The sequence below is a fragment of the Drosophila obscura genome, unplaced genomic scaffold (assembly GCF_018151105.1).
Source record: "Drosophila obscura isolate BZ-5 IFL unplaced genomic scaffold, ASM1815110v1 contig_181, whole genome shotgun sequence".
Taxonomy (NCBI): domain Eukaryota; kingdom Metazoa; phylum Arthropoda; class Insecta; order Diptera; family Drosophilidae; genus Drosophila; species Drosophila obscura.
In genome coordinates this window covers 1645295-1658160 of record NW_024542769.1, presented here as the reverse complement: position 1 = coordinate 1658160, position 12866 = coordinate 1645295, and the positions used below count along the sequence as shown (strand labels likewise).

General features: G+C 44.5%; 3 protein-coding genes across 3 annotated transcripts; 2 read left to right on the top strand and 1 right to left on the bottom strand.

Annotated features, from left to right (window-relative positions):
- Window positions 1–17: 17 nt before the first annotated feature.
- LOC111067838 lies at window positions 18–3466 on the top strand. The gene is made up of 4 exons (XM_041592631.1): window positions 18–507; window positions 3040–3216; window positions 3286–3365; window positions 3432–3466. The coding sequence occupies exons 1-4, from the start codon at window positions 356–358 to the stop codon at window positions 3464–3466; spliced, it is 444 nt and encodes a 147-aa protein (XP_041448565.1). The 5' UTR covers window positions 18–355.
- Window positions 3467–6886: 3420 nt separating this feature from the next.
- LOC111067787 (isovaleryl-CoA dehydrogenase, mitochondrial) lies at window positions 6887–8557 on the top strand. The gene is made up of 3 exons (XM_022357093.2): window positions 6887–7194; window positions 7252–7377; window positions 7432–8557. The coding sequence occupies exons 1-3, from the start codon at window positions 6980–6982 to the stop codon at window positions 8351–8353; spliced, it is 1263 nt and encodes a 420-aa protein (XP_022212785.2). The 5' UTR covers window positions 6887–6979; the 3' UTR covers window positions 8354–8557.
- A 533-nt stretch (window positions 8558–9090) lies between these two features.
- Window positions 9091–12772, bottom strand: LOC111067786 (mucolipin-3-like). The gene is made up of 3 exons (XM_022357092.2): window positions 12146–12772; window positions 10553–11403; window positions 9091–10488 (listed from the first exon to the last, which is right to left on the bottom strand). The coding sequence occupies exons 1-3, from the start codon at window positions 12530–12532 to the stop codon at window positions 9747–9749; spliced, it is 1980 nt and encodes a 659-aa protein (XP_022212784.2). The 5' UTR covers window positions 12533–12772; the 3' UTR covers window positions 9091–9746.
- Window positions 12773–12866: the final 94 nt, after the last annotated feature.

Below are 12866 nucleotides of genomic sequence, written 5' to 3'. Positions count from 1 at the left end.
CGTTGACAGCGCGATCTCGGAGAGCTTTTTTTTCAGTTGGCTTTACTTTTGGACTCTGTGTGTTTTTTGTCACTGGTCGCGTCCAATAACACGCTGCTCGCGACCGCTCAGCTCAGCTCCGGTCCATGCCGTGCCGTGACGTGCCGTGCCGTTTTCTCTGTTGGAAATATATATTTTCGGTACCGCTGCCGTGTGGTGTGTGCGCTCTGTCCGAGCCGTGTAATTGGCTTCCATTCGCGGAGCCAAGTGCATTTGCTTATCACACATTATTTCGCATTTCAAGTGTATTTATAGAGATACGAGTACAGCTTCATCGATAGAGAGGAGTTGGTTGCATGCCAACCTTTGGGACGCCATGCAAATCAATTGCAAGAGATTTCGTTTGGCAAAATACCCCTTAATTACGAGCGGGGTTATGGCGGGGTGCAGTGGGAAAAATGATTATCGACTCCCAAACTCCCAAACCTCTTCTAAGCAAACTGAGTTACGATATTATCATTTTGTGAAGTAAGTTTTTGGTGAAAAAAGTTCTAAATGCAGTTTCTCTATTAACCCTATCCTTTCCGATCAATCAGGGAATATTAAGCCATCCATACCTCAATTAAACTAATGGGAACGCATCATAAAAACAAATGAAAGTAAAGGGAAAGATTTAATGGCCTCTAGACGGGTCGTCGTAAATGGTCGTTAGGGCGAGGGCTTATCAAATGTATTGTAGAATGGACACAGACACAGACACAACAAGTTCAAGTTGTTGAGCCCCCAGATTGCATGTTTTGTGTATTTCAGACATGTTTATGGGGGTAGCCAGCAGCTGAAACAGCAGCAGCAGCAGCAGAGTTCAATTGCCGCACTACATCCAGCGAGGATGTCGGATGGGGCTCGAGCTACTGCTGCTGCTGCTGCTGCTACTGCCACTGCCACTGGCGCTGCCTCCTCATCAGAGCTGCCTTTGTGCCGCCCCACTCGTGCACAAAAGTGGCAACTGCTGCCTCATCAAGTTCATTCCACTTGGCATTAAGAGCATGGCGGAGCAGAGCGGCAAACAAAACCCAAACAAATATCCCAAGAATGCTGCAGCAGACACTGACAGTGAGATCTGTTTATAGACCTAGGCGAGGCGGCATTTAATTACTGTGAAAGTGGGGAGGTGGTGGGGTGTTGGACTCCGAGCACTGCGACTCGTTGATGATTACATAAAGAGTGACGATTCCCCCATCCCATTACTCCAGGCCTATATCCATTGTGCACACATTTGTGTGATTAATAAGTCCAAGTAGAAGGGAACACCTTGATCTTTGACCTTTGATAGGGCGTGCAGGTGCAATGCGTGGGATAACATGACTCTAAGCCCCGTCATGGGATAGGGGGTGGGGCTACACATCGAAAGCGTGCACGGTACAACAGCAATGGATGGCTCCAAGGGAACGTGGCATTGTTACCTACAATAAAAACTGTGTCCTCATTGAGTAGCGCTGCTAGAGTTGATTGACAGGATATAGACGACGACGGCACCGACAACGACAACGACAATAGGTTACGCCTTTTGTGGAGGCGGAGACGGAGACGGAGTCGAGTCTCCGGGTAGCACGGGTAGCACGGCATTAATCAAACGCACACACGTGAGCGAGCCCGTCCACCTGCCAATGGGTGTACTCGTGGGAGCGACAGCGGCAACTTATTTATGGCCTATGGCTAGGATATTTATCGATTGCCTTAGCCGAATTGTTCAATTATTTGGCTTGCATTTGCCCTTCTTTTCTCACTTTTTCTGTTTCTGTTTCCATTAATTTGTAATTCCAGTGGCTGCTGCACATCGGCCTCTCCTCTCCTCTCCTCTGCTCTGCTCTGCTCTCGCTGCTGACCCGCACGTCCAATTAATTAATTATCATTACAAGCATTGCATTATGCTCGACGGACACGGACACGGACTCGGACACACGACACAAGAAACAAGAAACAAAAGTCCATGACCACGGGGCTAAAGGGATTGGAACCCAAGGGAACGCACGGCTCGGCTAAGGAGACGCTCCGCGGGCAACGCACAGCAATGGGCACCGACTGTGGGACTGATTGGACGGGTCTCCTCAGCGCTTTTAATTCCATTTAGACCAAGGGTCTAGCCTGACTGCGGCTCCTGTTTATGTTTATCCTTGCGCCTGCACCGTGCTCGCTCTGCTGCTCGTTCTCTGCCATAGTTGTGGTTGTTGTTGCTATTGTTGATGTCGGCATATTTCGTTGCCGCTGCGTTGCCCGGCATTCGACGACGTCAGCGGGTAACGGGTAACGGCAACCAGTCCATGCAGTCGGACATCTGCCATTGTTGAGTCCTGCGCAGAGCCAAGCAAACTCAAAAATTACGAACTTATTCTACTTATTATCACCCTAAAAGTCCAGCTTGTGCTCCAACTAATGGTAATCACTGTTTGAGTGCAATGGAGAGTCATGCGCACTTCCCTGCCAGCAGACTCTAAGTTTCGCATCGCATCTGTACATTTGGTCCAAATACTAATCACACCAAAGCCGGGGCTGGTCCAGTGGCGAAAAGGAAAAGAAATCATAAAACATTCGCAAAAGAAAGTGAGGAGCGAGTGCTTGGATCCCGCAAAACTTTTAAATTCAAATTTGAATTGAAGAACCGTTGCGCGGATGTATGCGCAATGTTAGTGTAAATGTTATGCTATAACATATGTTATGTTTAGACACTTGCCATACAGTACGAGTATATACATAGATGTGCCAGTTCATTCAACGAAAGGGGCGCAGCTGAGTTTGCAGCGTACGTTCCCAGGACTTCGGCTCATAACGTGACACGAGCCGACGGACAGAAAGCATGTACATGTATGTGTTGTTTTGCCGCTTGAACCGAAATTGGTTGCCTTCCGCAGCATAAATGAGGAAAGGGCAGAGTGGGTGGGGGTGGGAAATAAATACAATATATAAAAATAAAATATATTAATTGTTTGATTTAATTGAAATTGCACATTTACATATACATATGTACGTATCCCTATTTTAGACATTTTATTTTTTTTTCAGAGAACTTTTTATTTCGATAAAATTTGGTACAAACGTATATATTTCTATATATACATATATGCATGGAATTGGTATATACCAGGGCTCCACGCGCAACACCCATTTGCACCTCCTTCTTCCCTCACCGCGCCCTCTTGTGCGACGGGGCATACGCGTGTGCTGGTGGGCCATCAATGTGTAAGTTGCGATCTCTATCGACTGCCAAGTATAATCTATTCGATGTGTAACATCTTTCTCCTTCCACAGGAAATCCAGTAGGACCAATTTGAGTGTCATTATTGCACGTGTCTACAATTTCAATGAAAAGGCAGATCTGAAATCTTCAGGTGCGCATAACACGAACAACTTCCATCTGGCATTCATTTAAAATCCCATATCTCTTCCTCTTGTAGATTATCCCTACCAGCCAACGGTGACATCAATATAGATGGGAAGAGACTGAGAGATTGAACACAAAAAATTGCTCATCTGCGTATGGACTCTGGTATTCGCTAAGCTAATGATTCATTTGGGTGCCACACCACACACACACACTCACAAATGTGTGAATATATCATATGTATTCGGTAGACAGTATGCAGTACATTTCTAGGAAGTAATTGCCTTAAGACTTTTTTTTAATAAACTCAAAATTCTGTAATATTTAGTAAACTAAACCCCAAATGTCCTGTTTTGACGGGGAATAATCCTACATGTTGCTTAGGTTTAAGTCTACCCAGATAAAATAAAATAAAATGGCGTACGACTATATAAACGTGCGTTTTAGCATTATTAATAAGCGGAAATCAACGTTTGTACATAATACGATGTTACTTATATAAGTATGCCAGTTAGTAATACCATTGTATAGTGTTTTTGTATTGCTTTAGCAGTAACATGGACGGAATATTATATAAAGCTACATACATATATACATCAAATATGTATTGTATAGTTTATTAAAAAATAAAAAAATACAATTTATATGTGTGCTTTAATTGGAGTGGGCGGGAGGTCAAGAATATTCTTTGAGGACTTTATTAAGGATCTAAAAGCCATGGAATGCACAGATCGGGCTGCGCAATGAATTGACTTGAAATGTCCTTGAAAAGGAATCTAAGAAATTGTGGATATTTTCCCGATCACGGGTAGGCGTCGCACGCCCTGATCGGACGATAAAACAGCGGAGTTATAGGGATTTAATGGCAATTTCCTTATTGTCCTTAAAGCGAAATGATGGGGGACATCCTGCTGATTACGAGGATACTTATCACATTCAGATCGGATGAAAAATGACAGAGAAAAGTAATTATTTAAGAATGGGAGAAATATCCTTGATCCTTGGTCCTTTTTAGAACTCCAAAAAATCGAGGATTTTCTTCCGATCACGAGGACACGTACCACGTCCTGATCGTTCGATAAATAACGGAGTTAAAGCGATTGAAAAACGCTAAAATTATTTACACAACAACAGCACATTTGAATTTGGCGCTCAATTTCAAAAAGTTAGTTCCAGCATTGGCCGTCGGTTATCAGTGGGGCACCACTGTGCGTACAAAATTTAATTTTTGCACGGTGGATCCCCCATGATCAGCGACGGCCACTGCTGGAACTAAAGTATGGTAGTTCCAGATTTCACCATTCATTATGGGGGCGCCACAGTGCAAATAAAAATTTTGTTGTTGCACAGTGGCGCCCCCATGATCAGCGACGGCCACTGCTGGAACTAAAGTATGGTAGTTCCAGAAATCGCCGTTAATAAATGGGGGCGCCACTGTGCAAATACAAATTTTTGGATTGCACAGTGGCGCCCCCAGTGTTGAACGGCCACTGCTGGAACTAAAGTATTGTAGTTCCAGCAATAGCCGCTCAACACTGGGGGTGCCATTGTGCAAATAAAAATTTTTCGTTTCACAGTAGCGCCCCCATAATCACGGACGGCCACGGGAGGAACTAACGTATGGTAGTTCCAGAAATAGCCGTTCATAATTGGGGGCGCCACTGTGCAACAACACAAATTTACTTGCACAGTGGCGCCCCCATTAATGAACGGCGATTTCTGGAACTACCATACTTTCATTATTCAGCATTATTTTAAATGCGTATAACTCTGCCATTTCCAGTCCAATCTGGGCGTGCCACGCCTCCTCGTGATCGGGAGAAAGTCCCCCATCGTTTGACGTCAAGGACAATAAGAATATTGTCCTGGAATCGTTATAAATCCTTTATTCCTTCGCCATTTTTCATTTGATCAGGGCGGATCATGCCTTTATGTGATCGGGGGAAAACTTTAGCCGATGGACAGTTTGGATCCTAACAATAATGGAAAAGTTGGTCCTTCGAGGATTTGCCCCTATTTGGCCGCGAAATAGCGTAAGGAAGAAAAAAACCAGTATTTTTGTTGTGACGCTATATGTCGACTTTTTGTCGACCGATTTGGGCGGGTCACGCCCTTTCGTGATCAGGAGAATCTCCCCGATCGTTTGCAATCAGTTTCGCATCAAGGACATCAAGGATTAAGGATTAAATTTGTAAAACTCCGTCAGTTTTCAACCGATCCAGAGGTGACGCATGTCCTCGTGAGCGAAGGGTCTCCTCTATCCTTTGAACCATCAAGGAATCCTTCAGGGCTGCAAGGATATGTCTTTTACACGCTATTTTGTAATATATTGGCCGAAAAGACCAGCCTGAAGCCCAGTGATAATAAGCAGCCACAATGTTTTTCAATATTTAATATTTATTTCAGTTTTGTTTTAATTTTCTTATAATAATTAGCAGTTGCTTTCGCTGTATTTGCTTACGTCGATCATAATACATATTATCCATATCCTTGCTGTATGATAGGATTGGTGTCTGTGTGTATGTGTGTTGGGTCTGTCTTTGCTCAACATTGGTAGGTTCGCATTGACTTTAATGTTTGTTTGTTTGTTCGTTTGTTAATTATCGTTCCTATAACTTTTACTTAACAGCTTAAATATGTATGTACGCGTTCAACATTTACTGGATCTGATCTGCAGCTAACATGCTGCTTGATTTATGTTATTATGTAAATTTATATTAGGGTTTATAAAAAAATTTGCTCATAAAAAACTAATTACAAATACGCACATATATAGTTCTTTCGTTTCGTTTCGTTTCAAATGAGTTTCCGAAATTGATTATTTACAATATTCATAGGGAGAGGAAATTGATAAATGCAGAAACAGAAACCAAGGGAAAATTTCATTGTCGAAAATTGACAATTGCATAGTCAAGGTGCAGCTCGACAAAAAAGCCTCTAAATATCTCTCGTTTGCTATAATATTTACATAAATACTCGTACTATTGTTAGTTAATATTCGATTTTGGTTCACATTAGGTAACAGTGCGGATTTCGTTTTGTTTTGTTTGTCATGCTTCATTCAGTGTATTTTGCTGATTAGTGTAGAGATATTTGCTAAACATTTGGACTACTTTTGAATCAGCAATTAGTCGAGTCATACCTTTACATACCTTTACATTCATTATTTGCTAAGTTGATTTACCCTAGACATTCCGTAACTTGGATACACCCTTCAGACATGCACATTATTCCATATTCCATATATACTCGAATGCTCGAATGTATTTCCTGTCACGTCATGAGCCAAACGCGGTCGTCCCCAGAGCTGGCACATCTATAAACTGTATGATTAGTGGTTTAGATACTGCTTTGACAGTTTCAGGGTGACCGTTTACGGTATATTATACACTTTTCGGCTTATTTTGAAGTATATTTACGGTATTTCGGTATAGTATAGTATATTTAAGTATATTTAATCTAGAGATGGTCTAACTCAGGATCGTTTTCGATTATTTTTCAACTCCGGAGTTGGAGGAGTTGACCATCTCTATTAAGATCGACAAAACAGCAACAGCTGATCGGAGGAGGGGTTAGATAATAGTTTATGGTTCCATATTGATTGCAAAAAACAACGCGAAGATGGCCCTGAGATTTGTGGCGAAATCCTGCAGATTTTTGCTGCAGCACGGCGATCGCCAGCTGTCCCACACCCGAACTCTTGCCCATTATCCTGTCAACGATGCCATGTTCGGGCTGGACGAGGATCGGCAAAAGTTGCGCGAGGTCGCTTTCAATTTCTTCCAGAAGGAGCTCGCGCCCTACGCCAAAGAGATTGACAAACTGGACAACTTCAAGTAGGTAATGACGACATGAAAGGGAATATACCTTATTACCTTTACTGGCATCCACAGGGATATGCGTCCATTCTGGAGGAAACTTGGCGATCTTGGGTTCCTGGGTATCACAGCGGAGCCAGACTTTGGCGGCACTGGTGGCAGCTACCTCGACCACTGCATCATCATGGAGGAGTTTTCGCGGTAAGCTAAATTGGCTAGAGTCTCCACAGATAATTTCTAAGACTTGTTTCACAGTGCGGCTGGCGGCGTGGCCCTGTCCTATGGAGCACATTCCAATCTGTGCATTAATCAGCTCACCAAAAATGGAACAGCCGAACAGAAGGAGCAATATCTACCGAAGCTGTGCAATGGTGAGCACATTGGAGGTTTGGCCATGTCCGAACCCGGGGCCGGTTCCGATGTTGTGTCCATGAAGCTGCGCGCCGAACGCAAGGGCGACTACTACGTTCTTAACGGAAGTAAATTCTGGATCACCAACGGATCCGATGCGGATACCCTGATTGTGTACGCCAAGACAGGAGGCAGCGGTGTCGCAGACAAGCATAGCATTACCGCCTTCATTGTGGAGACCGCCTGGGAGGGCTTCAGTGTGGCACAAAAACTGGACAAGCTTGGTATGCGTGGCAGCAGCACCTGTGAGCTGGTCTTCCAGGATCTAAAAGTGCCCGCCAAGAATATCCTGGGCAAGGAGAACAAGGGTGTCTATGTGCTGATGTCTGGACTGGACTTTGAGCGCCTCGTGCTGGCCGCCGGACCAGTGGGCCTCATGCAGGCCGCCTGCGACGTAGCCTTCGACTATGCTCATCAGCGCAAGCAAATGAACCAGTTAATCGGCGAGTTTCAGCTCCTTCAGGGCAAGATGGCTGACATGTACTCCACTCTGAGCGCCTGTCGCAGCTATCTCTACACTGTGGCCAGATCTAGCGATGCCGGAAACCGCAGCCCCAAGGACTGCGCTGGCGTCATCTTGTACTGCGCCGAGAAGGCAACCCAAGTGGCGCTGGATGCCATTCAGATCCTCGGAGGCAACGGCTACATCAACGATAATCCAACGGGTCGCATTTTGCGCGATGCCAAGCTCTACGAGATTGGGGCCGGCACCTCTGAGATCAGACGCTGGCTAATTGGACGCCAGCTAAACCAGGAATACAAGTAACGCCTGCACTATAAACTTTAATATGGAGCCAGAAACGCATTTACGATTAGGATGGAATTGGTGCAATCTTATGTGAATTACGACCTGACAAGACTATTACTTGCATTTATTACACATTTTAATGAATTTTATATATTTTGTATACAATATACTCGAGTTTTATGTGCCTTTAAAAAAATATACTAAGTGAGCTTTAATGGTGTATTTTTCCAGATTTGTGTATCTCTAAGATACTTTTCGTATCTTCCGATTAGCGCAAAAAGAATTTTAATATTTGCACAGCCAACATTTCAGGGTACTATATCTCTGGCGAATAGGGACAGAACGCCGAAGGACATACTATCCCAGGACCGTGAGGATCCAGACTGTCGATCGGCATTATAATATCAAAAATGAGACATGAAGACAACCATGTACATAGAATACTAGTTCGTGCTTAGCATGAGTTCCTGAACGTTTGGCAAAAAAGTTTAATTTATCTTTAATTCTCGCAAAAGAGAGAGCTCCCAAAAATTGCATAGCCTCTTCTTGTTTTCTCCCTTATTTGTGGGCCGATCGTGGCGTGCGGCGGCTTTCTGTGATCGGGGGAACATACTTGATTTGTCCTTATTCTATGTGGACCCGTTCCTGTGGTCGGAGAAACGTCCTTGGTTTGATAGTCATTTCCTATTTGCGCTTTAAATTTGTGGGAAATAAAATATACTGTGATCGGATAAATATGTATCATCGAGGGTTTCCTTATCGGAGATTATTAATATTCTGGATTTTTATTAACTTTTCTTTCTTTATTGTAATTTCTGTATACAGTTTACCGTTTATTGTGGGGGCTTTTGGTTATTCATGCAGTTTTCATCGTAAACATAAAATAAATTTACCTATTGGATACTTACATATGTATGTACATACCTAGGGCTTCTGTATTGTTAATGTTAGGCATATATATGCAGTGACTCATATTTCATATTTGTACGTAAACTCGTTTCGGATGCAATTGTTCCCATGGCAGATCTCGACTTGATCCATGTCCATATTCCCGCCAAAAATAGCTCCCATACTTTAATTTCTATTGTTCTCTGGTTCTGGTTCTGGTACTGACTTATATCACACACAGTATACACATAATATCGCTCATTACTGATGCAAACAGCTGCATTGCCAACTGTCGCGTTTCCATGGTCAAAGCCGTGGTTCTGAGCCGCTGTCTGTTGGAAACTCTTATAGGTACGTACGTTAGGGTTTCTTTCGGATAAAGTGCTTTGGCAATTAACTAATTAATACAAAAAGCTAATAACAATTTTAACACGCCACTACACACATAAAGCTGATGACAGACTAGCTACAAAAACAACAACAAAACATTGTAAAGACACAAAACTATCTATGGCGCACCCAGTTATTTGATAATACTCGAGAGGCTCGTGTAGCCGCTGTTAGGCTGGATCGCGGGCTCCTGATCGCGTCTGCAGCAGCCGCAGCAGCAAATGCTTTTCACAATATCCACAAAGCTCGTCTGGTCAAAGTCATCCAGATCGGACATGAAGACGCCAGAGCTGATGTCCTCGGCGGTGCGGGTGCCAACAAATGCCTTGAGATCGGTGGTTGGGAAGCCATCCTTGTAATACGCCTTAATCGTATCGTAGGCATCCATAATGACGGCAATAAACAGCGACAGCACCACATAAATGTAGAGCGATATAAAGGAATACAGGTAGATCTGGCAGAACCACCACAGCCAGGTGGCCTTGCTCGACAGGGTGGCGAAGGTGGCAAACATATCGTCGCCATTGATCAGCGCAAACAGACACTCCGAGGTGGTGGCCAGCGAGCGGAACTTCATGTGGTAGGGTCCCAGAATCAACCAGCCGCAGAACACAAATCCAGCATAGATCAAGAGGGCGGCAATCAGGAATCGCAGAATCTTCGGGGCCGCTTTCTTCAGCGTGAGTATTACCACATTGTAGGTCTTGAAGAATCCCAGATACCGCAGCACTCCAAACCACACCAGCAGATTTCCGATGCCAAGGAACAGGGAGCAGGTGTCCCATTGATCCACAACCAAGAAGCGCCCTTCGATCTGCTCTTTAAGCGCAGAGCCAATGATCAGCAGGATATCATTGAAAATGATCATGATGTACCTGAAGTCGAATATGAATGCAATTAGTGAGATGTTCTAGTCAATTATTCCACTTTAAGACTCACCAAAAGTTGACAAACTCCAGGCGACCGTCGAAACTCAATTCCTTGCCAAAATGCGACCGGAAAAAGTTGACAGTCGTGCATCTCAGCAGGTATGCCCTCCACAGGGCTCGCGTGCACAGGGCAAAGGATAGGGCGCAGGTCAAAAGGACAAATATATTGAGCACGCTCCTCAGCATCGAGTCAAAATTCGCCTCCGATATGAAATCCGTTGCTCCATTGCACTTTAATCGCGTGGCCTCGGCATCCAGCGACAACAACATCTGGCCATCATGGTCCCGATTGTTGAACAGTATGGCTATGTCGAATCTGAAGCAATCTGGAGCCGACAAGGGTCCACCATTGGCCTTGAAGTTCACAGTCTTGATCTTAAAGGTCAGCTGTGCCGATACCAGAGATGCGAAATTGACCTCCACGCCGCGCTGCTTGAGATAGTTCTCCACTCCGATGCTGGTCACGTTCGGTGGCAGCGATTCGCACAACTCGTCGATATGGGGATCAAAGATATAGGACTCGTTGAACCCAAATATGGTACCCTCTCGATAGTTCTGCAGGCACAGCTTGAGCGGCGGCATCGTATTGTTATGCGTAGGATAGTCGTACGGTCCAATCGAGCGGCTCACATTGGCATAGCCATCGACTGCATACTGCAATGTGGCATAGAATTCCGATTTCAAATACAAGGCAAAGGGACCGACCGCGGGTGGATAGCTCTCCACCTCACGCGACGAGTCCCAGCCCCTCAGAAACAGATGCGAGAAGGCAAATCGGTTATCACCGGTATAGTTGATGTGGTTATACCGCGAGTGGGCAAAAAGGCACAGCTGCATCGTCACCAGAAAGATCTTTACAATCTGTACAAAGAAGGGAGATAAATATGATACAAATCAGTGGCTCCGTTTGCTTAATCTAATTAAGGTGTGTGGGGCTTTTCTTTATGTACATATGTATGTACATATGTATGTACATATGTATTTCTTTTGAGAACACAGATAAGGCCGTTCAATGATCTAAGAACCTTATCATTGTTTTCTTTGTATCTATAGACAAATCTGGTTCTATCACGACTTCTCAGCATTGTTGGGCCATGGAGTTCCCGTAAAGTTCAGTTCCCAAACCACTTTTAAATTAATCATCGAAAAAATCCCCCAAAAAGCTAGCATTTATCATACTATTGAATAATGTTTCTAAATTGTACGTATGCGTACATACGTGTAGCCGGGTACGTCTAGCCGTAAAATATAAGATATTTTTTCAAGTTTATTGCGTACACTATGTATGTATGTATGTAGGTCCTATATTTAGTTAGTAGACCTTTCAGATAAGGCATCGATAAGGGAAGAGAGCTTAGCAATGCAAGCAGAATGCTTAAGTGTCTAAATGTTGACTATGCTGAGAGTTGGACTTTTGTGTTACAGGCTGGTAAAAACTGAGCAAACAAAATGCTCGAAACCCCTGATTAAAAAGCGACTGTCAGTTAAGCAAAACATGTGTCACACACAAAAGCGCTCGCCCCTATTCCGAATTCCACACATCACGAGACAATTGCCAATTAAGCGAAAATATGAGGCGGATCTTCAACGTCGAATCACTCACCTGCACGACAAACTTGTAGGGGAACTTGCGCCTCGCCTGCCACTTCTCGATGGGATTCATGAAGTAAAACTGCAGCTTTCGTCGCATGCGTTCCTCGTGGTAGGAGGAGGCGGAAGAGGTGGGTCCCGAGAACTCCGGGTGCTCCACATGACCCTCCACAGAGATGGGACCATCAGAAGAGATCGTCACAGCGGGCATGGGTACAACGGGGGCCACTGGTGTGGACTGGTGGGCATGTCTGTGCAGTGTCCTGGTGTTCACGTAGTCCTCATCGCTCTCAGGCGATTGGGGGTGATGCTGGGCAGCCTCATAGCTATCCGTACGGCGTTTGACGGCTGGAGCTGCTGCTGCTGTCGCGGCTGCGGCTCCAACGCCGTAGTTCTGCATTTCAATGTATTGCACTGGCTGCGTCGCGAGGGTCGCGGGGCGTGCGTTGTTGTTCTGCGTGTAAAACCTTTCCTTTGCTTGTCGTCGTCAACATGCAAAAGAAGAATCTACACAGGTGCAACAAGCAGGCGGGGAAGGGGATCAGGAGAACGTACAATAACTAAATGCGCAACGTAATACAGCGAAATAATGTTTTTGCGTAAAAATAGCCTTTGTTTGGTATAATGTGACCGCGAATTAACCGATAAAATATACCGCCCGACCCACGTAAATATACCATGCGATTATCAGAATATACTGACGGACACGACAAGATGCGTTGATATTTCTCGAT

Coding starts and splice junctions, on each gene's coding strand:
- LOC111067838 (XM_041592631.1), top strand. CDS start 356: ATGCAAATCAATTGCAAGAGATTTCGTTTGGCAAAATACCCCTTAATT. Junction 508..3,039: donor CGATATTATCATTTTGTGAA/GTAAGTTTTTGG, acceptor TTTTTTTTTCAG/AGAACTTTTTATTTCGATAA. Junction 3,217..3,285: donor TGCTGGTGGGCCATCAATGT/GTAAGTTGCGAT, acceptor CTCCTTCCACAG/GAAATCCAGTAGGACCAATT.
- LOC111067787 (XM_022357093.2), top strand. CDS start 6,980: ATGGCCCTGAGATTTGTGGCGAAATCCTGCAGATTTTTGCTGCAGCAC. Junction 7,195..7,251: donor GACAAACTGGACAACTTCAA/GTAGGTAATGAC, acceptor TGGCATCCACAG/GGATATGCGTCCATTCTGGA. Junction 7,378..7,431: donor ATCATGGAGGAGTTTTCGCG/GTAAGCTAAATT, acceptor CTTGTTTCACAG/TGCGGCTGGCGGCGTGGCCC.
- LOC111067786 (XM_022357092.2), bottom strand. CDS start 12,532: ATGCAGAACTACGGCGTTGGAGCCGCAGCCGCGACAGCAGCAGCAGCT. Junction 11,404..12,145: donor CCTACAAGTTTGTCGTGCAG/GTGAGTGATTCG, acceptor TTCTTTGTACAG/ATTGTAAAGATCTTTCTGGT. Junction 10,489..10,552: donor CTGGAGTTTGTCAACTTTTG/GTGAGTCTTAAA, acceptor ATTCGACTTCAG/GTACATCATGATCATTTTCA.